Source organism: Marmota marmota, unplaced genomic scaffold (genome assembly GCF_001458135.2).
Source record: "Marmota marmota marmota unplaced genomic scaffold, marMar, whole genome shotgun sequence".
Classification (NCBI taxonomy): Eukaryota; Metazoa; Chordata; class Mammalia; order Rodentia; family Sciuridae; genus Marmota; species Marmota marmota.
Window position 1 is genome coordinate 18263968 of NW_026000211.1, and position 27129 is coordinate 18291096.

A 27129-nucleotide genomic window follows, 5' to 3' on the forward strand; every position below is an offset into this window, starting at 1 on the left:
AACAATTTCTTGCAAAATCTTGTATATAAAGAAAAGAGAAAGAGCAACAGAAAGGAGAGAGAGAGAGAGAGAGAGAGAGAGAGAGAGAGAGAGAGAGAGAGAGAGAGAGAGAGAACACAAGTGAAAATGCTATTGTCTTCAATTCTTTTCATTTTCTTTTACCTTTACATGTATTGGGAAGAAGGGATTTATAAATATTTACGGTTAACTTTAAAGTTACAATGCAGTGATGAAAAATTCATAACCTTTCAGATTTTATAGGATTGATTAGCATGTCCAGTAACATAAGAAAAAAAAAAAGAAGTGGTTTTGTGAGGCCTCTGATGATGAAGATCAAAAATGATTCTCAAGATGAAATACTGTGTTCTGCCTTTCAAATCCATCTTCTTGTAGCTTTGTTGAGTTAATAAATATGGTTCTTTTGGCAGCAAATGTTACTGCTCTGTGCTTCTAATTCCAAAGCACCATGTTATAGTATTGTACAAGGTTAACCAGTCTAACTTTAAAAATGTGGGTTTTAAACTCTGTGTGCCCTACTATCAATCATAAATGCATTTTACATGCCCCATAGTTCTTGACAGGAAAAATGTGTGCCTGTAAGTACTCCATAATTTAGCTTATGGAGGTTCAGCCCCAGTGAAAGGTGTGCAACTGTCATGCCCAGAAGCCATCATATCTAAAATCTTTTCAGCTGTATGCCTCATAAAGTGGATTCTAAATCACTTTCCATAATGAAACCACATCCACATCAAAAATTTCAAAGGTTAAGACCCAATTCAAATGCACGAAAAGCCTCAATAAGAACTGTAAATAAAGTAAATGTGCCTTTTTTCTTGTAAACCTGTTCAATTTGAGGGAAAAATGTGCATAAAAATAACATTTTTATCTTATATTTTTATTTTATTAAATAGCCAAATGTTATAATAATGAAGCCCTGATAACAAATTTTATGTTTAGTGTTGTGTTAATTACCTTTTATCTTAGACTAAGAATATATCAGTATCATGAAAATTTTCAAGACATAGTAAGTATCTACATTGTTTTAACAACTGATATATTAGTTTTTATAAACCAGTACATAGGTCCATAGACAAGAATGAGATTTTTAAGTTTCATTTGGTTTTCAGTATTTCCTATATTTAATTAACCTAGTTAAGAAAAATATTCCCAGATCCTCATAACTTCGCTGTTCCTACATCCCATCCAAAGGTCACAGGAGACTCTGCATAATGTAATTCTGTCTACCAACTGAAGTTGTCTGGCCCAAGGGTGGGTTTTAAGCCAAACCTGAACTGGTCTCTCTAGCCCTTCCTCTGATCCTGTGACTTTGATACAATTAAGTAATGAGCTCCTGTCTTAAGCTGGATTCATGGATTTTAGACACATAGAGATCAGTTTCTTCTTAGTTTTGGAAAAGCTACGATGGGAGCTGTCTGTGGGAATATTTCCATGTGGGAATGGGTACCAGAGAAGCCAAGGAAGACCTGTCTTCAGAGAAGAAGTCTACAACAGATTTAGTGAGGAACAGACTCAAGAAATGAAGAGAGTCCTAATAGCTTTCAGTCTTTGCTTCTAGTTCTCCCTCAACCCATCTGTATTATCTTCAGCTTTCATAGATACTCCATATTCTTACAATAAGTAATTATCAAACTTGTTTGCACTGTATTTTTGTCATTTGTAGTCAAAGCTGTAACATAAAATTATGCCCAAACTAAAACTGAAATGATAGTAAGAAAATCTCTGCTAGAAATAGCCTCCTAAAACAAATTGATAAAAAAGCCCTGATCCTATTTCAAACATCACTCTCTTCTAGGCTATCATTACCGGAATAGTCTGAACATTATGAAGTACACAAAACAGCATAGACAATAGCACTGTCACAGTTCATGTCAATAACAACCACACCTTGCAAATAAGGCAGTTGCTTAGTAAAATTAGCAAGTGGTCAGAAGTGTCCTAAAGATAATAAAGAATGTTAAGCATAAACATATAAAACCTGTGGTAAACATTCTAAAAAGATTGTTAAAAGATAGGGTTTTAACCATGTGATGATGAAAAAAGTGAGTTTTACTTTTATTTAGGATACAGAAGTAAACATAGCTCCACCCAAACACGGAGAGGAAAACTTACATTATTTACAAAGCCAAACATTTACTGAAATCTATAACAAACATGAGGTTGCAAGTCAATCAGGTAGGCAAAATTCCAAAATGACAAGTCCCATTGTGAAGAAAGTCAGAAAACACAAATTATTATATCTATGGCAGGACATAGGAAGAAAAGACCACCCTGAAAAGGGGTAAGGAAACATACTGAGTGTGAGCAAGCATGACAGTTCAGAATCCCCGAGTCCCACAAGAGAGTCTGCACTCATGGCATCCATTGCTGAGATGGGCAAGAGGAGGAAGAGTCTGGGCAGGAGACCTGAAAGAGCTGCCTTTTTGTGGCATGACACCTGCCTTTATGAAGTTCTGTCTGCTTCTTGAACACTTCTCTAATACGAAGTCTTAGAAAGTCTTAAGCTGCTGTAGCAAAAGGAGAGGTAGAAAGAAAAAGCTGCCAGGACATCTCCACTGCTCATATAATCAATTTACAAGTTTTTTACTGATTTTACAAGTTTCAGCAGTCTGCAAAGGGGCAGAATAGGAAACTCCTGCAACCTGGCCCAGGCAAAGATGATTCTCTGGTGAGAGTGAGGGGGAAGCAAAAGCCACCTGTCCTTAGGGGTGAGACAGGAAATCAACGTTGACACAGAATCTTGCAATTATTGAAGAAAAATTTGCTTCCACTGAGAAAGAGGTAGGAAACTTTAGGACCCAAGCACACAAACAGAGGTAAGGTAGAGTTTATGAGAAAAGGGACAGTAACTACTAGAAAACTGCAACCCTTACACACACATGTACAGGACCTGACCAAGACTCATGCTCATCCAAAAGAAATAAGAACCTCCATGGTCACAACCATGAGCCTCTCACTGAGTAACAATCAACAGTAGTCTCCACTAAGGAAGTGGCAAGAGTAGAGAGACTCCCTACGTGACAGGAATATGCAGGATCTGTTGAGAGCTGGGAGCAGGGCAGAAATGCAGAGAAACAACACACTGAGCAGCAGAAGCAGCTGGAGCTTTGAAGTCCTTGGTGAACTTCAGGAGGCAATGACAGCCCACCAAAACCCAAACCAAGTTCCACCAACTCCTTAGGAGATCCACTCAGTTTCCCAAACTAATGAGCTGACAGAAGAGGCATTCTGGGATTCAGTTTCTTCTAGAAGTAATTTCTGGGATTCTGCTCTTGTTTTTCTGTACATTCTGTCTGGGATTCAAAGAATACAAATGTCTATACCACACGCACACACTGAAAAATCCAATATCAAGAGATAACACAGTCACTGGAAATAGATTAAAAAAATGTCCCAAATGTTGGAACTATGAGACATGTAGTGAAAGAGTAACATTAAATTAAAATTAAGATATGCATTATAGACAACCCTTTTTTATATATCAGTCATTAATATATTAGTGATTAATATATGAGATGATCTAGTATAAAGGCACATGAAGAGATGAGAAATTCCTGTCAGAGAAATAAAAAACAGAATTCCTTTAAGGAGCAGATCAGTAGACTTCACACAGCAGAGGAAAACACACAAACTTGAAAATAGATGAACAGAAATTATCCAAACAAAAAGACAGGTATTCTTTAGACATGAAAAATATCCTTAGTGTTTACTCCAAAGTCTCCAATTTCCCTTTTGCTTTCTGTCTGTGGACTCAAATTCAACTCATGACTGTATTCTTTATGTGAGATAGACTTCCTTTTACTTTTCTGTGTTACAGGTCTGCTGGTGTTGGATTCTCTTATCTTTCTTTATTTGTGTGTGTGTGTGTGTGTGTGTGTGTCTGTTTGTTTGAAAGTTTTTATTGTACCTTCATTCTTAACAGATATTTTCAGTGGGCTTAGAATTCTCAGTTGAAAGGCTTATTGTCTATTCGGCAATTTAAAGAGGTTGTTCTGTCTTGCGGAGTTTCTGATGAGAAGTCTAATGTGTTTTTTAACTTTGTTCTTTTGTATATGATGTTTATTTTTATCTGGTTGCTTCCTGGATTTCTTTTGATCTTTGGTTTTTAGCACGTTGGTTGGGTATATGTGAGAGATATTTGTTTTTATTTGAAGTTCTTTTGAGTTTTTGAGTCCAGGATTGGATAAGGAAAATTTCAGGTCACTGAACTCTTCAAAAGATGTCTTCTGCCCAATTATTTCTTTCTTTTGCAATTCTAGTTAAAAGTATGTTAGACCATTTGACCTTGTTCCACATCTTCATTAATTCTGTACAATTCTTGGTCATTACTTCTTCTGTTTTCTTCCTGGGCCTCCAAATACATTAGAACATTTAATACTGTACCAATATTAGATCTCCACATGCTCTTTGAGAAAATCAGGAGGGGAAAATTCCCAATTCATTTGGAGACCAGCCAAAATTAGACAAAGATACTGAGAAGAAAATAAATCCACAGGCCAATATTGCTCATGAAGACAACTGCAAAAGTCCTCAATAAAATAAATCCAGCAAAATATAGAAAGGGTAATATATCATAAAAAGGTAGAATGTGTCCTGAGAATGCAAGTCATTCAAAATTCAAAATTCAAAAATCAAACAGTATAATTCAGCATATAGTACAGTGTGGATGTGAGGTGTTCCCCAAAAGCTCTTGTGTGAAACAATTCAAGAAGGTTCAGAGGAGAAATGATTGGGTTATAGCCTTAACCTAATCAGTGAATTAATCCTTAATGAGATTAACTGAGTGGTAACTGGAGGCAGGTGGGGTTTGACTAGAGGAAGTGGTTCATTGGGAGTGTGGCTATGGGGGATATATTTTGTATCTGAAGAGTGGAGACTCTCTCTCTGCTTCCTGATCGCCATATGAGTTGCTTCCCTCTACCATAATTTTCTGCCATGATGTTTGTTCATCCTCATCTTGAACTCTAAGGAATGAAGTCTGCTGTCTGTGGATTGAGACCTTTGAAACCATGAGCCCTCAAATAAACTTTTCCTCCTCTACAATTATTCTGGTCATATCTTTTAGTCACAATGGTGAAAAAGCTGACTAAAATACCATAGAAACAAACAAGAACAGCCATGTACTGATCATAATACATGCAGAAAAAATACTTGAAAAAAATGTAATATTCATTCATGATTTAAATTTTCAACAAAGCAGAAATAAAAGGAAACTTTTCCAATCTAATAAAGGACAACCATAAAAAAATCACTGAGAATAGGCAAAGTGTACAAGTGGCACAGAGAAGGTATTTATTACCCTAAAGTATTTAATTTAGAATCTTTATCACACTTCAGTCCTTCCTAAAAAGTTATTTAACAGATTACAAAAAATATATCTAAGCTATAAAACCCTTTTATAATTAGTTTATGATAGGTCTCATAAAGACATCTTAGCAAACTAAGAATTGTTGTATCATCTCTCGCATATCATATTAAAGGTTCATACCATTTAAACTTCAATGAACTACAAAAGTGATTAAGTATAAAGTTTATCTAGAATGGCAAAGCCTACAAAATATTTCAGGTATAGCTTCTGGTTTGAGTATGAATACTAAATTATAATCCATTATAAATCACAAAATTACAAAAGTATTTTGGAGAGATATTCATTAAAAATATCTTATAAAATAATAGGCCAAAATGTAACAGCTGTATCCATTTTGATTGAAAAATAACAGCTTGCAGAGTTGGTAGGTCTAGATGAGTAGACATATAGATATATGTTCATTGTACCGGCAATATATGTGTCCAAAGTCAATAAAGATTATATTTGGCAGTGGAATCCTGAATGCATTATTGTATACTTTTTCAGTTTATTCTAGTGTTTGTTATGTTTATAACAAAAAATTGAAAATGATTTTTGCCTTGCTTTAGCTGAAGAGTTACTGTTCAAAAACAGGAAAGCCGAGTGCGGTGGTGTATGCCTATAATCTCAGCAGCTTGGGAAGCTGTGGGAGGTGGACGGAGAGTTCAAATCCGGCCTCAGCAATGGCGAGGCACTAAGTTAGTCAGTGGTTAAGCACCCCTGAGTTCAGTCCCTGGTACCTACCCTCATCCCAAAAAAGTATAGAAACTACTAACACCACAACTGTGCCCATAAAATAAATGTGTATAAAATAATTTTTAGTATTCTATGGCACTATTATGAATACTTAGATACCTCATCTGCTAACAGAAGCAATCACATTCTAATTTGTATTTTTCTGAAGTATGGATTTTTACATGGCAGATTTCCTTAGAGTGGACTGCACCTGTATTCTACTTTATAAACAAATGAATCCCAGAGGATTCACAGCCTGCACATTGAAATACACATATCTTATGATTAAAATCCATGGGCAATTTTCATCATGAAAAGCTTGGTATTAAGGGAAAACTGTAAGAAATCTGTAAGCATGTTTCCTGCTACATGCTCTCTAAAATGCAGACCTGTGTTCTGGGTAGAAAATAAGTAATAAATGAACACTAAATTTCTCTGTCAGGCTCACAGACCTGCAGCCTCACAAAAGGATCACATTTACTTGACAGTCATCCATTCCCCTAAGAAGCATAGGTTGGGAGCACAGGTTTTAAGCTTATGTTATGTTATGAAAGGGGATTCAGTTGATTTTAAGTTGTTGAGTTTAGATTCCAACAGCTGATCTGCCACTGACCTTGAATTGTTACATAAAATAGCTGTTAAGGTTGCAGGAAACCAGAGGCAAACCATTGCATTCTCTTCCTATCCTTATCTGGAGATAGGTACTCTCCAGGGATGGTACTCCGTTCATGTAGTTTGAGGAAGTGATTGCCCTTGTTTGGAACTTCATGGGACACTTACTGACAGCTCTGCCCTGAGAAATGATTCCTTCCTTATCAGTCTGGTGGAGAACACTTGATAAAGCCTCCTTTTCATCTTACAGAAATAAATCTGCACCTACCATCAGAGAATCAATAACATATCAATGTTTTCAACTATGGTGCATGGATTCCATTGTGTCCTACTCTGTCCAGAGCTAAGGGTTTTCAATCACATCAATCTACAACAGCAGTAATGTAACCTGCAATATATCATTACTGCATGAACCAGTAGGCATATGCTGATGTTATCAATCCCAGACTAAGAAAAACTATGAAGTGACAATGTTGTCCAAGGACAGCAGCTGCTGACAATGAAGAGAGAACACCTCAAAGGAAAAGCAATTACATCAACCTGAAGTACTCTAAATATGTGGTAGATGAGATGCAATAAATAACAATCATAGAGTCACACCATCTCTTTGTAAGCTTTATTCACCTTCAGTTAAAAGTACAGGGTCTAATAACAACTCTTTTCTTTAAAGAAGGTGATAACAGTTCAATACCTTAAAAAAAAAAAAAAAAACACTAAAGAGGATTTAAGGAAGCAGGACCCATCTTTATAGTTTGCAATAGCTTAGGCTAAATCCAGAAAAGACGGACTTAGATTCAATAGACATATTAACTCATAGACCTTTTTCATTTTCCTGCAAAAATTAAGTAGGTGACCATGCATTGCAATTACATACATTTTGACACTTTTCATCTTTAAGTTAATCAAGCAGTAGACTGCTTATCCTTTGCCAACACAGTAGCCATGAAATTCCATAAGAACTCTGAAACAATGGAGAACCTGTTATTTCTGAGAAAGTTTTTGAATTCAATAAGTTCCCAAGTTCTGTTGAAGGTTTCAGAAAAAGAAGAAAGACAGAAAAATACAAAAAAATCTAGTGATACATTTAAGCCAAAGTAGGGCCTGTCACAAATATAAATAACTGATGCTACTGAATGCAATGAACATTTGATGACAAGAGGGGAGATAGCAGTGCAGGGAATTTGGAGAATAGCAAAACAGAGATGTGCTGCACTAATGCATCTTGGGAAGCCCTGCTAGCCTATCCATTTTTTTAAAAGAAATAAATTGACTAGCCTCCAAGTAATGATGACATCACAATTTATTCTTCTTCTGCTTATTGCTTTCCAAGATAGAATCTCAACCTCTTATATTAGAGCTCTCTTAAACATAGAGTACTTTCTACATGATTAAATGTGACACCTGGCAAACTGTAAGAAAAGCCTTCTACACATCCTTTAAATAAGAGTGATAAGATGTATTGTACAGGTTTATCTTACCGTAAAGCTTTTGGGCCAAAGTACATAAACAGCTCCTTCCCCAAAGTTTCCACACCACTGTAAACACATCCATTAAACAGTCGCAAAAAATTCTGTCTGGAATTTTTATTACTATTCAGTGCAACAGCCTAGAAGAAAATATACACATAAATGCACACACGTGTATGAACTCTAAACAAAATTATCATTTAATTCTTAAATGTATTTATATTACTTCATACCCAGGTGCATTCCAATGAGAAGAATAAGTTCCAACAAGTCAAGTAATGTAATCAGCTGTTTACATACATTTTGTCAAATTACTATGCAGTCATTTAAAGAGAGCGGCCAAAAACATTAAGTGAAAAACGGTAATTGGCAGACAATCAAAAGGAGTTTCTTCCAGGATCATATAGATGTGTGTATATGAAAATAAAGCACAGGAAAACAATGTGAATGTTGTAAAACCAGCAAGTGAAATATAGAGTCTTCCATTTCCAGAAGAACAGCCAAGTTCTCAGACAGAATATTTGAATAAACACCGCCAAAGTGATGTAAAATACGAAAACAAAGTATTTTTAATAGCACTGATGAATTCTGAAGCAAGCAAGGAATCATAAGGAGCTGAAAGCGAAATAAAAGTAGGAGAGAACCTTGCAAACAAGGTAAGCAGAGGCCTGAAGCCAGCTTTGCCATAAGGGCAATCATTAGACCTAAGGAATGTGACAGCTTCAGTGTCCACAGCTTTATGCCACAGGTCTCCTGAGAAGGGTAATCTAATTGGACACCTACCTCACTTTAACCACAATGTTAAAAATGAAGGGGAAATAAACTCACTTTCACTTTTCTCTGTCAGTCTTGCAAAACCAAACAATATATTGTGAGGGTTACAATATATGTACTGAATACTATAATAAAATCAAGGAAATTATAAACATAAATATAAAATATAAGTTCTTCTATGGAGGAAGGACAGGAATGGGATTTAGCTTAGATATTGTTCATGTCTTAATAGGGCATATGTATACCAGTGTTCTGTATATAACTTTTTATGATTTAGCTATGTTTTAAAAACATTTAATATTCATTCAAAATTTAAAACTTATAAATTTATAGCTACTATACAAAAACTTGTTCATGTAAATATATCCATACATTAACTCTTTATCCAAGGAAATCCTCATCTCTTAACTTCTTTACCCTTTTTCTCAATGGGCCTAAGAATCCTGAAGATTCTAAATGAAATCGTGGAAGGTAGGAAGGGGTGAGGGCAATGTCAAGGAGGTTATTATAAAAGAGCTTTGGATAGAGAGCCTAGAAGAAAGTCATGACTATTCCTTAGCTTAAGGTGGAATGATATTGCTCAGGAATTCTCAATCTTTTGGTTTAAAAGCAACTGCTATTGTATGTGCTTGAGGTGATATATCTACTCTGTTCCTTATTTTTATAAGGTCAGCCCTTGTTAAAAAAAAGATATGATGATAGATAGTGTTTAATTCAGAGAGATAACAGGCTGATTATATATATTTAAAGACTGAGAGTAAACATTATTCTTCCACAAACCTACTCGGGACTATAATAGTGACACCAATGCCAGAATTTTCCAGCTGCCTAAAGTTCAGGGAACTTTAAAGGGCTTTGTATCCCTCCTTTGCATAAGTACTGTAGAATTAATCACAGGTTTACAATGGCCAGTAACTATGCAAGAATAATTAAAAGTGGCAGCCTTCCATTTCTGCTCAAATCATAAGAATCTGTGGGGGAGTCTAGCATATCCTCAGAACTTCTGCCTCTGATTTCTCTTTCTCTCATGAACTTGAGAGCCCATCAATGAACACCAAACACTGGCAAGGCAGGCTGAGTATTTGGTGAGGGAAAACATAATTCCACATCTGCCTTGCTTCTATAAATGAACCTGTTAGAGCCCTGACTTGAGAAGCAACAAGAGTCATGATGCTTTTCTGCCTCACAAGGGACTTTAAGCCACTTAACATACACTTCAAGCCAGGTATAGATTACAACAGCAGGTTTCAAGGTAGGTTTCCATGACAACCAATTAGCATGCACAAAGTCCTTATAAAACTAAACAGGACACTTATAAAATGATTATACAGAGTTGGTACTGATCTACCATAAGTAAACTTTGCCTTGGTATAAGATGAAGTTTTATATTTTGGGGACCTTAGATTGAAGGTCTTCTACATTGATTTATGAATTAATAGCTCAGAATCTTGTTTCTCTACCGCTACAATGTCAGCAACTTTTTAGCCTCCCCCAATATTATTTATTAGCAAGTGGTTTTAATCATGCCCTTCAGCTTCTGTCAGGGCTCCCAGAAAAGACTGTGAGATGAATTTTACCATTTTTAGTATGTGTAGCCACCTTCCCCCCACCCCGCCCCCTCCACACACATACACACATTCACACTCACACATAGCTTTCCTTAGTCCTTGGTTAGAAGGGAATTAGCTACTACTTTTATCATTGTGTTTTATTTTCCTTTAGTCTTTTAGTTTTCCAGTTCACATCACAAACTCAACATCTATCCCATATCTGATTGGCTGATTAAAAAGTTTTCTTTCAGCTGTTACATGATCATCCAGCCCTACACCTGACTGCCCCTCTTCCCTTCCTCCCAAGATGGAAAACCACATGACTAGTTTGCTCTCACTGCTTGCTGGCTTCCTGCCCAGACCTGCTTTCCTCTACTTAGTTCTGACTTTACCATGTTTTAGGATGATCCCTTTCAAAGAGACAGATAAGGTACCCCTGAAATAAACAGTGCTGTCACAACACCTACTAAAACAGTAAATTGAGTCCCAACTGTCTCATTACTAAATTAACAACAGATAAGACTGTACATCATTTTAATAAAATCTCTAGAAGCCAATAGCTATAACAGTTCATGTTATTTACTTGACTGTGTCTACAATACAGACATTCTCTGACCACAATCTTTCCCATTAAAAATGGATCAAAACCAAGTATGGTAGCATATGCCTGTAATCCCAGCGACCTGGGAGGCTGAGCCAGGAGGATCGAAAATTCAAGGCCAGCCTCAGGAACTTAGCATGACCCTGTCTCAAAATTAAAAATAAAAAGGGTTAGAAATATAGTTTTCAGTGGTACAGTGCCCCTGGGTCAAGCCCTAGTAAATCACACAAATAATTCATTGCTGTTTAATTAGATTAATTCATTTTAGAAAAATTTATTGATTTTCTACTGTGTGTGAGGTTTTGTTCTAGAAGCTGAGGATGTCAATAAACAATTAAATTCATCCTACCCTTAGGAAGGTTATCTTCTAACAGGTGAAGAGAAGGCAACAAACTTAAGAACACAATATGTCAGAACATCTGAAAAGAAATCCAGATGAGAAAGAGATCAAGATTGGGGAGGGGAAACAGTGAGCAGTTTGGAAGGGCAGTCACAATTTCATTGGGAAATTGGCATTTGAGCAAGTTTTACATGAGCTGAGAGAGAGAGCCATAATTCTGAAATGGCAGAATTGGCAGTGTGAAGGACCTGGAATCCTGTGGGCCAGTGTGGCCATAGCACAGATAATAAGAGCAATATTAGAGATTTGATTTATGGGTTATGGACTCCCATGGGTTCTTGGGCTGTCTACCAGAACAACCAGATAAAGCCACATTAGCACAGGGAACAATGTTTTTTTGTTCTTATGCAGGGAGATCAATCTCAGACTGGTTCAAATGAAGGAAAATGGTACACAGCTTTTATGGCATCAATGGGTAGGCAGAAACCTGGTTTCTTGCTGATGTCACAGGTAGAAGTTGAGTTTTAGTTTCATCTGTGCTCTTCTACATGTTTGTCCATGTGTCTCAGTACCATCTTAAGTCTCTACCTGGGAGTATGATTTCTACTTGGGGGTGTGATTTTTACTATGCTAATAAAGGTAACTACAGGTTACTTTAGTGACCATCTTATGCATGCATTTGCCCCTTAACACCTGAATTTGCTCCTTACCATCTGAGAGAGTCTCCAATATTATTTTCAGAACAGAACAAACTATTATCCTCTCTCACTGGGTCGATTTTAATGAACTCGTTCTTGGCTTTCACTTCTTATTATCTCTGCTGACCACATACATAGTCTTTGAAGGTTGAACTGATGTACCAACCTTCTGACTCCAGGTATGTTCTTAATTCCATAGCCCTAAAGTCTGGTCTACATTTTAACTTCTGATTTTTTGGCATGTTATTTTTTTTTTAATCTCATAAATTGAGAGCTAGATTAGCTTTCACAATAGGCTAAGAGTGAGTAGCCAAAAGGATACAATCTAAGCAGTCACTTTTTCTCTGATAGTAGTCAAACAGAAGAAAAAAATGATCTACATTATTATTTTATATATACTCCCTGGCTGCTGACTAGAATTTTGGTTGAGGGGCTAAAAGCCAAGAAAGTACTTCAAATACTACTGAAAAATCCAGCCAAGAGATGGAGAGCTGGATCAATGGAGACAGTGAAAATTGGTCATATTTTTAAACATATTTTGAAGATAAGACAAAAAGTACTTGCTAGTGAATTTAATGTGGGAAGAGAGAGACATGGGTTCAGAATAATCTACTTTTAGCCTGAACAGCTTAAAAAGAGAAATGCCATCCAATAAGATGGGGAAGATTTGAGTAGAACACATTAGGAAGGGAAAAATAGCAGTTTTAGACATGTTAAAGTTGAGATGTTTATTAAAAGAACTGTCCAGGGCCGGGGTTGTGGCTAAGTGGTAGTGTGCTTGCCTAGCATGCATGAAGCACTGGGCTCAATTCTCAGCACCACATACGAATAAATAAAAATAAAGATCCATCAAAAAAAAGCTGCAACACTGGATGAGACAGGGAGTATATGTAGATAAAAAGGGTCACGGGAACTAGGTCTGGGGCTCTCCAGGGGGAGAATCAGCAAAAGAACACTATTAAGTCAGAAGGAAGGAGGAGGAAGCAGCAATGGTGACTGAGAAGGCAGACTGCAAGGTAGAAGCAAAACTAAGCAAGTCAGTATCTTAGAAGCAAGTGAAAATCATGTTCCATGTAAGAGGGTATGTCAAGGGCTTCCAACAAATCAAGTGAGACGAAGGCTGAGACTGGACTACTGGATTTAGCTATGTAGTAGTAATTAGTGACTACAGTTTTAGAGAAGCCCTGGTGGGAAAAAGCCTGGTTGGAGGGTCCCATTATCAAAATGCCAAGGTTTAATTTATCAAGAGCAGAGTTGAAACTTCACCCATAGCTGATGCTGAGGAGTACTTTTCAAACCTCCTGGCAGGATTAAGCCCTCAAGCCATCAAAGATTGTCTTGAAGCATTTATCTACACTGTTAACTATCAGAAATTTTATAAAGATCTAAACATGGAAAATTTGGCCATTTAGTAAAAGAAAATCTCAGTGGATGGTCCTTAAAACCTTTATGGTTACAAGCCACTTATTAACAAGACAAAGGAGAATAACTGTCCTTGTAAATAAATCCTGTTGTGCTTGGAAGGAATAGTCCAAAGATATAAAGGCCATTATACTTAAAATGCATGAGACCATTATATATCTTTACACAGCTGCCAGTGAAAAGTGAAATATGCTGTCCTGCCTGACAGAGCCCCAAAGAGGACCTCAAACCTAATCTTTAAAGGTATAAAATTGCCTTACCTGTTCTACTGGTGTTTCACCTATGTTCCATAATTGAAAACAACATAAATATGACCTCAAAAAAGAAAAATTGAAAGTCATGAAATTAAGGGCATACAAATGCTGAAAAAGATGTTTATGGCCCAATGAATATGAATATTATAACACAGCTATTGGCAGAAGGACAAATGGAAGAATGGTTATAGGTGGAGAAATACTTGCGTTTCACTTTACTTGAATCTATCAAATCAATTCTGTGCAGCAGAAGCTCTTCCAGCTACAGATGCTGTGTGACCTTGGCTTAAATATGTTCAAGAATTAGTTTTTTAAATACCTGATGAGGTGTTTGGGAATTGAAATGAAATGCTGGTATAACCTCATCCTTGCTTACATATATAGTTTGTAATTCTCTCTGGTTCTAGGGTTTTCCCTCCTGGGCAGCTGAATAATATTGAGACATTCTACTCGTCACACTTAGCATACCATTTTCTAAACCATGGTCATGGTATTTACTACTCTGAATTATTATTTGTGTGTGACTTGTATTTCTTCCCTATCTGTAAAAGCACATTGGGGGCTGTAACTTATGTTTAGCTAGTATCTTCAAGGGCTTTACACAATGCCTAGGGTTCAGCAAATGTATGTAGGATTAAACAGATCCCTTCTCTCTTCTCTTCTAAAACTCAGTGTAGCTTTAAAAAACAGGCTCACTGTCTCCCCCTACCATAACCATCTTGCTTGACCTGTTCTAAGACTTCACAGCAAAAAAATTCTACTGGAACCATGCGTTTCGTCTTTTTAAAAAAATCTATTAACATCTCTCAGTCCCTTATTTTCACGTGATCTGCAATGGAGTAAGATTTAAATATAAGAGGACAAAATTCTCATAACTATTGAATGCTACATGGAAGTAAAATACCACATTTACCAGAATTTCCCATAAATTAAAATGTTTAACGAAAAGAGATTGAGGCATGTGCAGCAACGAGTCCCAAAGCACCTGCTTTGTGTGTGTGTGTGTGTGTAAGAGAGAGAGAGAGATGTTTATTTAGCACTAAACAGCTGCTTTAAAAACACTGTTTTTAATACTACATTTTTGTTTGGAGAAAAATTGAAAAATTACAGGTAAAAATTATTTAATTTAGTTGTCCATTATTCAGGAGCTTCACTTAGATACTATTATTTCTAAAATGAGTTCTACATACCACTTGGGACAAAATAAAAATTTTGCCAATCAATATACTCTTCACTTTTTTTAAAAAAATTCCATTTTAGTGGAAAATTCTGATATATCAGTGATGGCTTGTTTCACTTATTTTGTGAGCTACTGTGTATAAACAGGGTGAGGCTTTTACAATAACCCTAAGATTTACAGGCTATTCCCTTGTCCTACTATGGGATCTAGGGTTATCACCTCATTCTACAAGCTCCTGATGCCTAGACAAATTCAAAAATTAATTTCCACAAGCCTATTATCTTTTCTGTAACTATACACAATTGCCCAATATATACTTGACTTTCTCATGTTGACCCTTATAATCCTGTTACTGTATTATTTGAACATTTCAACCTTTTTATTTTCTGAAAGAGATGAAAATCTCCTTTGCCTCAATTTTAAGTATGATTGAGTAGGGTTCACCTTCCCATTTTCAAGTGGCTTAATAATATGAAATCTTCAAAACAACATATATTTTCAGAGACAGCACATGATTTATTGCGCTGATTACCATTTATCCTGCCTATCCATGGGTGAACAAGGAAGATGAACTTTTCAGAGCAGAATAAGACTTTTTCATAGATAAATGTTTCAACTTTACTACAGTTACATATTTTCCCCACAGAGAAGAAAATGTCTTATATTTTCATATCCTCTCCTCATCCTTCCTCACATGATCTTTTCTCCCATAATATAACAATTCTCTTAATCAGAGATCACTTATCTGCCAATCTAAACCATCAAAAACCCTAATTTTAAAATGGTCTCTAAGCTCCAAACTGAAGGTCATTAGGTCTGTATACTCTATAGTTTTTAAAGACCAGGTCCTTTGAGCACTTATCCAGAGACATCAACCGAGTACAGACCCTTTATAAGGGTAGAGACTGTTCCTGAGGTAAATGGGTCTGGGGGAAGCCTTGATGTAGCAGAGAAAGGAACAAGTTCCAGGATATTTACTTTTTTGCAAGGCACTAAGAGTTTAATATGTCCTCTAATTTAATCCCGACCACAAAAACTAAGATGGGGCTATAAGAATCTTCAAATTGGAAGTAAAAAAGAGTATAAATTAAAAACCAAGTTGATCAGATGTTTGTTTCTGGACAGCACACTGAACAATATTGGATAAAAAGCTACAATGACCTCAGAAAATGACCTCCTTTAGATTGCTTATCTGTGAAATAATGCGATGATATGTGCTCTCTGTTATCCCCCATTTCATGCCATTATAATTCTGGATACTGATAATGATGATTCTATGTCACTAAGGAGAAATAATTACCAATAATCCATCTAAAAAGGCAAAAAAGTATATAACGCATGCTATATACAATATTTGGAAATTCCTTTGGCTACTTAAAAAAATTAGCTTCATTTAACTGGAAAATGAATTTCTGTGAATTAATTCATTCCTTTAAATAATGGCAGTAGAATGAGCTATGATTTTTTTCCACTTTGGAGAAGGGGAAGGTAGGAGAAAAACTTATTATGAGGTTTCATTATTTTCATGTAGTAGGCATTTCCAAAACAAAAACATACTCATAAGGAGTATGAAATTTATTTTTAAATCTGTAATCATTTTGCACTATTAAAAACTTGGTTCTTCTCCATATATTCACTTTTATTAAATCTTAATCTGTTCATGATACTCTGATGTACAAAGATGAAAATAGCTAGAATGTTAAATGCATGCATCAAATGTTAAGAAGTCATAGGAATAACCAGGAGATCATGTTTCAAATGAAATGAATGCTTATAAATAAACTGTTTCATATCCTATTTTGAGAAAGGAGATTGAAAACACATGCAGATTACACACTGATTTCACTAAAATATTGTATCCACCCAACAATTAAAATAGGAGGATTGACTCTTCAAAGCTCATTAGCCAAACACATTCATTTACATTCCAAGATTGTTTCTTACCATAAGGTTCTACAAGCTCCAGCAGAGTTTTATGCAATGTGCTTACACAGTTGCATAATTTTTATGCTGACAAGACAGTAGATCAAAACTCAGAGAATAATAGAGTACATACATGACTGGCAGATGCTGGGATCTTGTATAGCTAGGCTTTCTTCTTCAAAATGAGGATTAGTTGTCATAGGCAGAGATACATTAAAGTGTGTTTTCTATGAACTTTAAATTGGAACAAAGAGAAATGCTATAAGACAAATAGTAACTGGTCATGATGACAGTATCTACTGCAGTACAGGGTTTGCATTTTATTGTTTGGTGGGGTTTTGGAGTGATGACTATCTGAAATTTAAATATTTGATTTTAAGTACTCAATTTGTAAGTTTTTCATGTTCACTATAAAAATATAGCATATAGTTCTTATTTTAAAACGATGTTTGAGAAAATGAATCATTCCAAGCCAGTAGCAGAAAACATTTAATAGCTTTAATTTTTTGGCATATATGCATAGAAAACAGGCTCATCTGTTAAAATAATGATCTTGCAAGAAGTTTGTGACAACCTACCAAGTTTTAATGAAATTTACTATGGATCCAACATCCCTCTCAAATGCAAAAGACTCTTCAGATTTACAAGGGTTATTACTATCATTATTATTTGGGGTATTAGAGAGATTGAACCTGGAGTGCTCTCCACTGAGCTACACTTCTACCCTCTTCCCCTTTTTTTCATTTTGGGACAAGGTCTAAGTTGCCCAGGCTGATCTGGAACTTGTAGTCCTTCTGCCTCATCCTCTTGAGTAGCTGGGACTACAGGCCTGTCACTGTGCCTGGTTATTATTTTTTAGATCAAAGTCCTAGAATGTGAAGCGATGGCAGAATACTTAGAAGTTTATCAAGACCCATAAGGATATTATTAATTCCACATTAATAGAAGCAGACTTCTAATCCTAATCACAAAGATCTCTTCCAATATGTAGATTCCTCTATTAAAGTATCAAATATAATAGCTATAAATGCAAGTCTGCAGCATAGTTAAGAGTACAGGTTTTGGAGTGAGAAAGAAGAAAGATCAAACCCTAGCTCAATCCTTTACTACTCATGTGATCATGGGCAATGGGTTTAAACTTACTCGGAGCCTCACAATTCTCAGTAGAATCAGGTTAATCCTTTTAGGTATTCTTTCTCATGACTAATGATATTTAAAAACACCTCATGCCTTGCAACCAGAGAAATTCATAATAAATTTAAAAGGAAATGTTCTTACTGTTTTGCCTAAATTATAATGAGGTGATTATTTAAAACATTACATTAGACTCTTACAGCAGGAACCTTATCTTATTCATACTTAAATCCCCAGGAGCTAGCATAAGGCCTAACACAAAATACAAAATGTTGAATCATGTAAATTACGACATTGATAAGAATATTCATATCATATTCATTGCTAAGCATTATGGCCTGTACTTTTGAAAGAGTGATTTTTTTTTCCTCTCTCATTTAATCTTTACCATCAGCACCCAGTCCCAGTTCCTCACCTGAATCACTGCAGTAGACTACTGCATTGTCTGCTCTGGCTTTTCTCCAGTTTTTTCTTTCTTTTCAAAGTGTAAATGAATCTTGTCACACTTCAAGGACTCCCATGGCTCTTATGACAAACACAGAGTCCCTAGTCTCATCTATAGTGTTCTCTGTGATCTGCCTTCTACCCACCAATCAATATTATATCAAACCACCATCCCTGCTTCATTCTCCCTTTTCCATCCACACTGGTTTTCTTTTATTGCTTCATATGCTAGAAGCTCTTTTTCTTTGTTCTGAGGCCTCCCTTCAGCACAGGTGCTATCTCCCACTCACCCCTTCATGCCTCAACTTTGTTTCATTCCCAGGGAAGCCTTCCATGAACTAAGTCCTTTTAGAAGCATGTCTCTCTCCTACAGAGAACTTATCAACATATATTTCTTTATGCTGTTCTTCAATGAACGTTTATGTATCTTCCCAACTACAACACATGATACGCAGGGGAAGTGTTTGTTTTCACTCTCCAACGTGCCTTCAGTATTCAAAATTTTGTTGAATGATTTTTATAAACATTAATATTCTTAAGAACCATTAAATTTCATCTCTACAGCACCCTGAAATGATTTTGAGAAACGTGATAATTAAAAAAAAAAAGTACAGAGTACTTACTGATACAGCAAGTCAGAGTAAATAGAAGGGGAACTGGAAGAAGATGCAAAACTTTTTCAAAGTTTGAAAAAGTATTTCCTCAGATTTAGAACCTCATTTTTTTTCAAGTCAGAAGCATATGCTAATTTCATAGCTGGCAACTTTTTTTCTTTCCAGGACCAAAGGCTATGGGGAAGCTTTGCAGGAGAAATTGAAGTACAGCACAATATGCATGTATCCATGAAATACAATCATCCACACATCTGAAGGGCTTTAAAAGTATGATGGCTTAATCAGAATGTTTTCAGTACAGTTCTAAGTTCTTACCAAATGAATATTCCACCATCTGCAATGAATACCTGAGTGGCAAGAAGTTGTGCTACAATTTACTTTAAAAAGAAAAAAAAAAATTCATTTAAGGGATCCAGAACTGGGTTTGACTGCTCCTTCATTAGATGGTAATATTGAGTAACAAGTTAGTGTCAAATTTCCTATGTGTTATTTTATAATTATTTGTTATTTGTCACATTATGAACCAACTGCAGAATATTAGTCAGGTAAGAAGCTCGGATTTTACGTTTAAAGCTTATTAACTTAAAAATGTGAAGAAAAAGCATGAGAGGTTGCTGAATAGTATTAATAGTGGAAAAGGCAGCTGTAGACCTAAATAAACCATTTTTTTCCTGGGTTGTTAAAAAGTTACGCAAGGTGACTTTGAATAAAACACCTTCAAATCGATTCTATCCGCTCAGGCATAACAATCCAGGCGCTCTAGCTAGGACCAACTTCTCCTTCCCATAAAGATAAACGTTGGAAAACGCGGGTCTCCAGGGAACTTGGACCAAGAGAAAAAGATACGGCACTACTGATGCTGGAAACCTGGGAGGGATTTTATTCCATTTCTCTCGGCATGCTCCATGGTCAGTAATTGGAGTAGCTCACCTGTGAAGAGATCTGGACCCTTGAGGCTGCCTGTAACAATGCGGGGCTCTCCAGGTTCGGCACAGCACTTCCCCGCACATCTATCACCGCCTGGCCTGGGAGTACTCGCGCCCGAATTTTCTCTCCGTTCAGAGTACATCCTGGTCCTTCCACCATCTCTGTACTCTGCACTTTGGCCCCTAGTTGTAGGGCCTGAAGAGAAAACAGCTGCGCAACTTTATTTCCGCGCGAGACCTGACTGCTTGGAAAGGAAGTTCAAATCTCCCGCGCGCGTCCAGACCCGGCCCCGGCCCCGGCCCCGCCCCGGCCGGGCCCCGGCCCCGCCAGGCCCCGAGGAGAGCACCCCCTCGCGGTTGGGCGCGAGACGCTCCCTTGTGGCGCATGCGCCATTGCTCACGCCTCAGGCTGGCCCTGTGCATTTTTGAGGAAATGCCATTGAGGTGAGTGTGTACTGTGGAACTAGGCTGAATGAAACGAAAGAACAGAGGAAATCAGGACTTGAGAACCTCCACACTTATCTTTTTTTCTTTAAGGTTTTGCCCCTGTGTTTGAACTGTCCCGTTGGCACACATTTTCTGACCTGACCCTATAATCTGCCCTAAAATCCAAAGCTGTCACTGTCTGGCAGGCCTGTGTTGTTGTATACCTGTCCTAACCTAAGTGGGATAAGAAGAACTGAGGGGAGTTCATAGAGCAGACAGCTTTGATTTTTTTTTCTCCTATAGGTTTATTATGTTTTAGAAAAAAAAAAAAAGAGAGCTTTATATGTCAAATATATATTTGTATCTGTTTTTAAAACCTTCATATAGTGAAGTGAGCCTTACCCAAATCCAAGCATCCATTTTGTTCCTGGATGTCCTGAGGTGAATGCTGTTTAAAATTGTTTTGTAAAGGGTAAGACTATGTAAATTTGAAGGCAATGCATACCTTTTCAGATTTACCCACAGCAAAGACGAATACACACATAAATATATGACACTACTTTCTTTCCACAGCTCCCAGGGTGCTCTTTTTGCACATAATATATTCAACAAATATTAACTGAAATTGAAAAGGTTGGACATTTTAGTCCTTAAATACCTTTTCTGTTAGTTACGTATATGAGTATGTAATACATACATATATATGTACATATATAATTCTTTTGAATTAAAATTAAATGCTTTTAGAAGGCCCTTCTAAAATAAATGTTATCAAAATTGGGTAATTTGTTAAATTTCTTTTTTAGTAACCTGTGTTTTCCTGAGGAAATTGGACCAACTATATGTATGAGTATGGGTATCATTTGTGTAAATTTTTATATATATTTATCATCTTGTAGTTAGAAGACATTTTTATTAATATTTTACAGGGCTGGGGTAAAATTAATAATTAATTAATTTTTATTAATATTTTACAGTGGCTCATGCGGTAGCGTGCTCGCCTGGCATGCGTGTGGCCCGGGTTCGATCCTCAGCACCACATACAAACAAAGATGTTGTGTCCGCCGAAAACTAAAAAATAAATAATAAAACTCTCTCTCTCTCTCTCTCTCTCTTTAAAAAAAAAATAATATTTTACAGATGAAGAAACCGAGTTTTCTATGATTACATGTAGGGACTAACACAAATATCAAAAGAACCCAAGTTTTCTAACTCATCAGTATTCTTTTCACTAATAACACAGTTAAGTGTTGATGAAACAGAAATATCCAAAACATTAGATAAAACAGCTTTCTTCATGACCTCAAGTAGCCAATATACAGTATATAGGTACATAATACTAAGGAAAATTACTGGTGAGTGGAAGAAATTGCCAAAAGGATGTGAATAGGAACTAAAAATAAGTGTGAATTTTACTTCCAAAGCTTTTCATTAGTAATAAACATAATGTTTATTCTCTCTGAGGCACAAATTCAGGCTCTGGGGTACACAGTGACACAAAGGAATCTTTGTACACATAGAAATTACAATGTAGTTAGAGATACTGGTATTTTAAAATATAACATACAAATCTCATGCTTGGTACAAAAAAAAAGACATAGATCGTAGGGAAATTCAGTGAAAAAATAGTAGTTAGAATATGCCCAGAAAGAAATGGGAATTGAGTGGCTACCTTAAGATTTAGGGGTGCTAGACCAATAGAAAGGAAAATTAAGGGAAATTTTTGTAAGGCAAATATGAGAAGATATGTGATTTGATAGACAATGATTAATGATACAGTGTCAAGCTGGGAAACAATGGTAGACAATATTGAAAACATTCCTAGGAACTATATTGCAAAAAATATAGGATAAGGAAAAGTAGAATTCATTTTCTTGGGACAGTAGGCAGCTGAATGAAGTTTTTGAACAAGTATAGGGATCTGAGTCATGAATTCACAAAACTTACTTACCGAATATCAAAACCAAATTTGGTAAATGACTTTTATTAAAGTTGCTAAACTGAAATTCAGAGGTCCATTCCGGCTGTGGAGAAGAACTCAAGGGTAGTTTGTATCCCTATTTGTTTATTATTCATTAAGGGTAGTTACTGATGGTAGGCGGGTAGAGTTTCCTGCAGGATGCCAAGTTGATATTGCTTCAAAAAGTCCTTCTTACAAAATGTAGTAATTATCCCAGATACTAGTGCTTCTCTGTGCCAGGCATTGCTCAAGGTGCTTTACAAATACTGACTCTTCATCCTCATAGCAATCCTCTGAGGTTGAAACTATTGTTATTCTCATTTTTTCAGTGAAGGAACTGAGGCACAGGGAGGATGGGTAACTTGCTCAAGGTTATAGATATGGGAGTCAACTAAGGAAGCCACAGCCTTTGTCAAATATTTTCACCAAGATCAATCATGTTATACTAACTCTAATCCAAGTATTTTAAACATCTTAAGAAATTATGGATTAGAGGAAAAGAAAACCTTTTAGCCTTGTATGGGGATTAAAAGTCTTCCTTCAACCCAGTATATTATGACATACTTTGGATTATAAAACTTTGTTGGTACCCTTTCCTTATAAGGTCTGTGGGCAGATATTTAATTGGAATGATAAAAGTATACTATAGGAGGAATATATTTAATTTCTGTGTTTTACATAAATTACCTGAATATTTTTAACAAGTACAGAGATCTAGTCTCTCACAAAGCCCTCTTAATTTGAGCTTTGAATCAAGGAAAGTGTCTTCAGTGAGCATTATATGCAGGTGTTTTCAGTAGTACTTACTAAAGCGTCTCCAGTTTCTAAACATTAAGAGAAACTTTTAACATTAGACTACCAGAAGAATAATAAAATGCACAGCAACAGAAACCATTTTAACACTTTTATTGTTTGAAACATATACCTAATGTTGGAACTTTGCAAATCAGTTGGTTTTGTTACAGTGTGAAGGCTGGGAATGCCCAGGTGACAGTTTTCTACCTGCAAAGTCAAAATTGAAATTGCAAAATCAACCATGCTCTTCTGATAAGGAAACTGCTTTGACATACTTAGCCTTTCCGTAGTGTTGTAAAATCAATGATTGTTTTAATTTTAGCTTTGTTTTGCCAAATTCTCATGAAAGGAATTGTTTTTTCTAATTTAAGTTTAAACATATTAAATAAGTAAATAGTTTCTGAGTATCAACCTTAATTTTGAATCAAATAACTGAATAATTATTAAATACAAAACAACTGATATAATCTCTTTTCGAGATTCTGTTCAGGAGAAAGAATGGAAGAATTAATTTCTTTTCTGTTTGAAATAGAAAGCAAGGGAGTTATTTTCTGTCATGATCTTAGAGCAACAGTCTTCATCAGCCTCAGACACTGGAGAATGTATTCAGGTTGAGGACTGAATTCCATCACTAACTCGGTCATTCAAAGGACATTTGTGGATAATAGTATATTCTAGGAAGAACACTAGACACCCTAGATGAAGAAAATGGTCAAAGTTCTACACAACTCACAGACTAATGCAAGGAAAAGAGGAAAAAAAACCGCCAACTAAATCTAGTAGAGGTAACTTTCCAAGTGCTCTAAGTGTACATTCCCAGACATTAAAGCTAGATTTTGAGGATTTAGGTAGAAGGCAGAAAAATGTTTATAAAACAAGGAGGGTGTGAGAGCCTCTTCTTTGGGGGAACTACAAGAATATCTGGAGGACAGTAGAACAGGGACAGATGTCGGATAGGAGAATAAGCAAGACAGGGAAATAACCAAGAGACATAAGTACAGGCAGATGATGAGAAATCTGATATACCAAGAGGTGTGGTCATAATTTTGAAAATAATGGGGAAGAATAAAGAATCTAAGCAGGAATCTTAGAGAGATTGGTTTTGACAAGATTATCAGAATAGAATGAATATTCTCAGCTTGGGGCAATTTTGTCTCTCATGTGACATTTGATTCCAACTAGGGGAAGGAAATCTGCTACTTAATCTAAAGGGCCAAGGGCAGGGATGCTGTTAAATATCATACAGTGCACTGGACAAACCACCATAGCCAAGAATTATCAGGCCAAAAACATCAATTGACCTACATTGAGAAACCCTAATGTTGTATGCTAAGCAGTGGCCTCCCAAAATGTGTTTGTGTTCTAATCCCTGGAATCCTTGAACATATTTCCTTACATTATAAAAGGGACTGTGCAGGTATAATTAAATTAAGAATTTTTAAATGAGGGGGTTATCTTGCATTATATAGTTGGGCCCTTGTCTTTTAAAGAAGGAGGCAGGATGGTCAATGGCAGAAAAGGTAATGTAAGGACAGATCAGAGTAAGTAGAGATGTGAGATGCTATACTGATACCTTTGAAAATGGTGGAAGGAGCCCTGATCCAAGAAATGTCAGAGACCTCTAGAAGCTAGAAAGGGCAAGGTGACAGAGTCTTCAATATAGCTGACAGAAGGAATCAGCCCAGCTGCCACCTTAACTTCTGTTTAGTGACCCTGATTTTGGACCTTTGACCCCCAGCACAGTTACAGAATAAATGTATTTTCTTTAGGGTACTGGATTTGTGGTAATTTTTTACAGCAGCAATAGGAAACTAATTTATCTGGTTTGGAGGATGAATAGACAGGAAGCAAATATTGACAGGGATATACATGAAAGAGGTTGACCAGAGAGAAGTTAACAGTGTTGCCAGGCACTTATCTGAACACTGGAAACACAATATGACCAAGACAGAAAAAAAAAAATTATCACTCTCAAAATTTATAATCTAGCAATTTGTATATGAGTTTTTGTTATATTCTAGAAAATAGTTATTTTTGTAATGCTAATTTTCTTTCCCAATCCATCATCATATATTAACAACCTTTTTCTGTCCTGAATAAAAATTTTTAATTTGATTTATTTAAACGTATTAGTATTTTATACTTTCTTCCCAAATCCATGGTCTTCCCAATATCATAAAATATCTTCTGACTTTTTTCTGTGAACTTATATAGTTTTATTGTGCTAGACTGAGTTTTGTTTTATCTACTTGCTTCGTTATAGCAGTGTTATTAACTCCATCCTTGCCATGTCTTCCTTTAAAGGATAGACTTGACCATACTATTGTCAGGACAGGCTCTTTGACTACCTTTGGTCAATGAATGTGAATTCTTTTGTCTGGTGACAAGTTTGCAAGTGAGAAATAATATCTTTATTGTTAGAAGCCACTGAAACTTGGGATGGTCTGTCATGTAGCATAACTAACAAAGATTTGACAATTGCTATCATGTGCAAAGTTCACACTTTCACATAAATCTGTTTTGTTTCTTCTGTTTCATTTGTCTATGTTAATTGCTTATGCAACCCTTTAGCTATTCCAGAGTTGTATCTTTTGTACTAAATCAGTTAATACAAGTAGACTGTCTTGCTCAGTTCTGTGAGCCCTTCAAGCAAATATTGAACATTAGGAGGTAGGTCATAAGAACTCCCTTCCTGGGGCTGGCGATACAGCTCAGTTGGTACAGTACTTGTTTTGCATGCACAACGTTGTTCTGGGTTCAAACCCCAGGACCACACACATACACACACACACACACACACAAAAAAAAAAATAATAATAAAATAAAGAAAAAAAAAGAAAAGAAAAGAAAGAAAGAAAAAGAAAAAAAGAAAAAGAACTCCCTTTTTACTGCTGTTGAAAGTACATGAGGCCTGGAACTTGCAACTGGCATCTAGAGTCAGGGGCAGTCTTATAGAACCAAGTCTTAAGCTGTGGGGTACACAACTAACTCCAGATTAGTGTCAGAATTGAATTGAAATTTGAACACCCAGTTGGTGTTCAGAGATTCACATTATTCATTGGTGTGAGAAAAACAACAACCCCCACACCCCCACCCCCCATTTGGTGTCAGAAGTGTTCTGTGTATGAATTCAGATCACAAGAAAAGAAATTCACATATACTTCCAGTTTTTGTAATTAAATAAATGTACAATTTTATTAAAACTTTCTACATCTGTTGAGATAATTTAACCTGTATTATAACGAGTGAAATTTTGATCAGAAAACCATTGTAACATTTCTGCGATAATTCCTACCTATTCATGTTGTATTATTAATATATTTTTAATTTATTTGGCTAATATTTTATTTAGTACTTTTTTTTATCTGTGTTCAAAAGTGAACTAAGACTGTTTTTTCTTTCTTTTTTAAATTGTTCTTATCCAATTTTAATATCAAGGTACCAGGCTCATAAAAAGAGCTTTTACAAGATAAAGATTGTCTGCTTCTAAATGTTTGACTTATCAACCTTTAAAGGACCCTATTTTAACTTAAGTATAAGGTATTTAATTAACAAGGACAAAAATGAGGCATACCAAATATGTTGTGGCATTTTCTTGTGGAAGCTGATTTAGTCAGTTAAATATTTTCTGTAATTCATCATAAGATAAATGAGCTTTAAAGTTTCACAACAGAACTTTAAAATTCATAGTATTTGGCAATTTTGGAAGAGATTAAGAACATTAGTGTTTTTGTGTACTTGCCCCCTTTGACAACAATGTTTTGGTTGCCAGCCATTTTAGATGACAGTTTCCCCCACAATTCCTGTCAAATTATTAATGCAAAGAATTTAAATAACAATGTCAATACAAGCTATATTTTGGGGCCAAGTGGGGGTGGAATTGAAAGACTAAAAGGGGTCAGGACCCAGA

General features: G+C 36.0%; 1 protein-coding gene across 1 annotated transcript in view; it reads right to left on the reverse strand.

Annotated features, from left to right (window-relative positions):
• The window catches only part of Neil3 (nei like DNA glycosylase 3), a 43564-nt gene extending 23244 nt beyond the window's left edge, over positions 1-20320 (reverse strand). The window contains exons 1-2 of the mRNA XM_015486193.2: positions 20043-20320; positions 8191-8318 (exon numbers count right to left, since the gene is read on the reverse strand). Of these exons, the coding sequence (XP_015341679.1) occupies positions 8191-8318; positions 20043-20198 (284 nt within the window). The 5' untranslated portion in view covers positions 20199-20320. The remainder of the gene's footprint in view (positions 1-8190; positions 8319-20042) is intronic.
• Positions 20321-27129: the final 6809 nt, after the last annotated feature.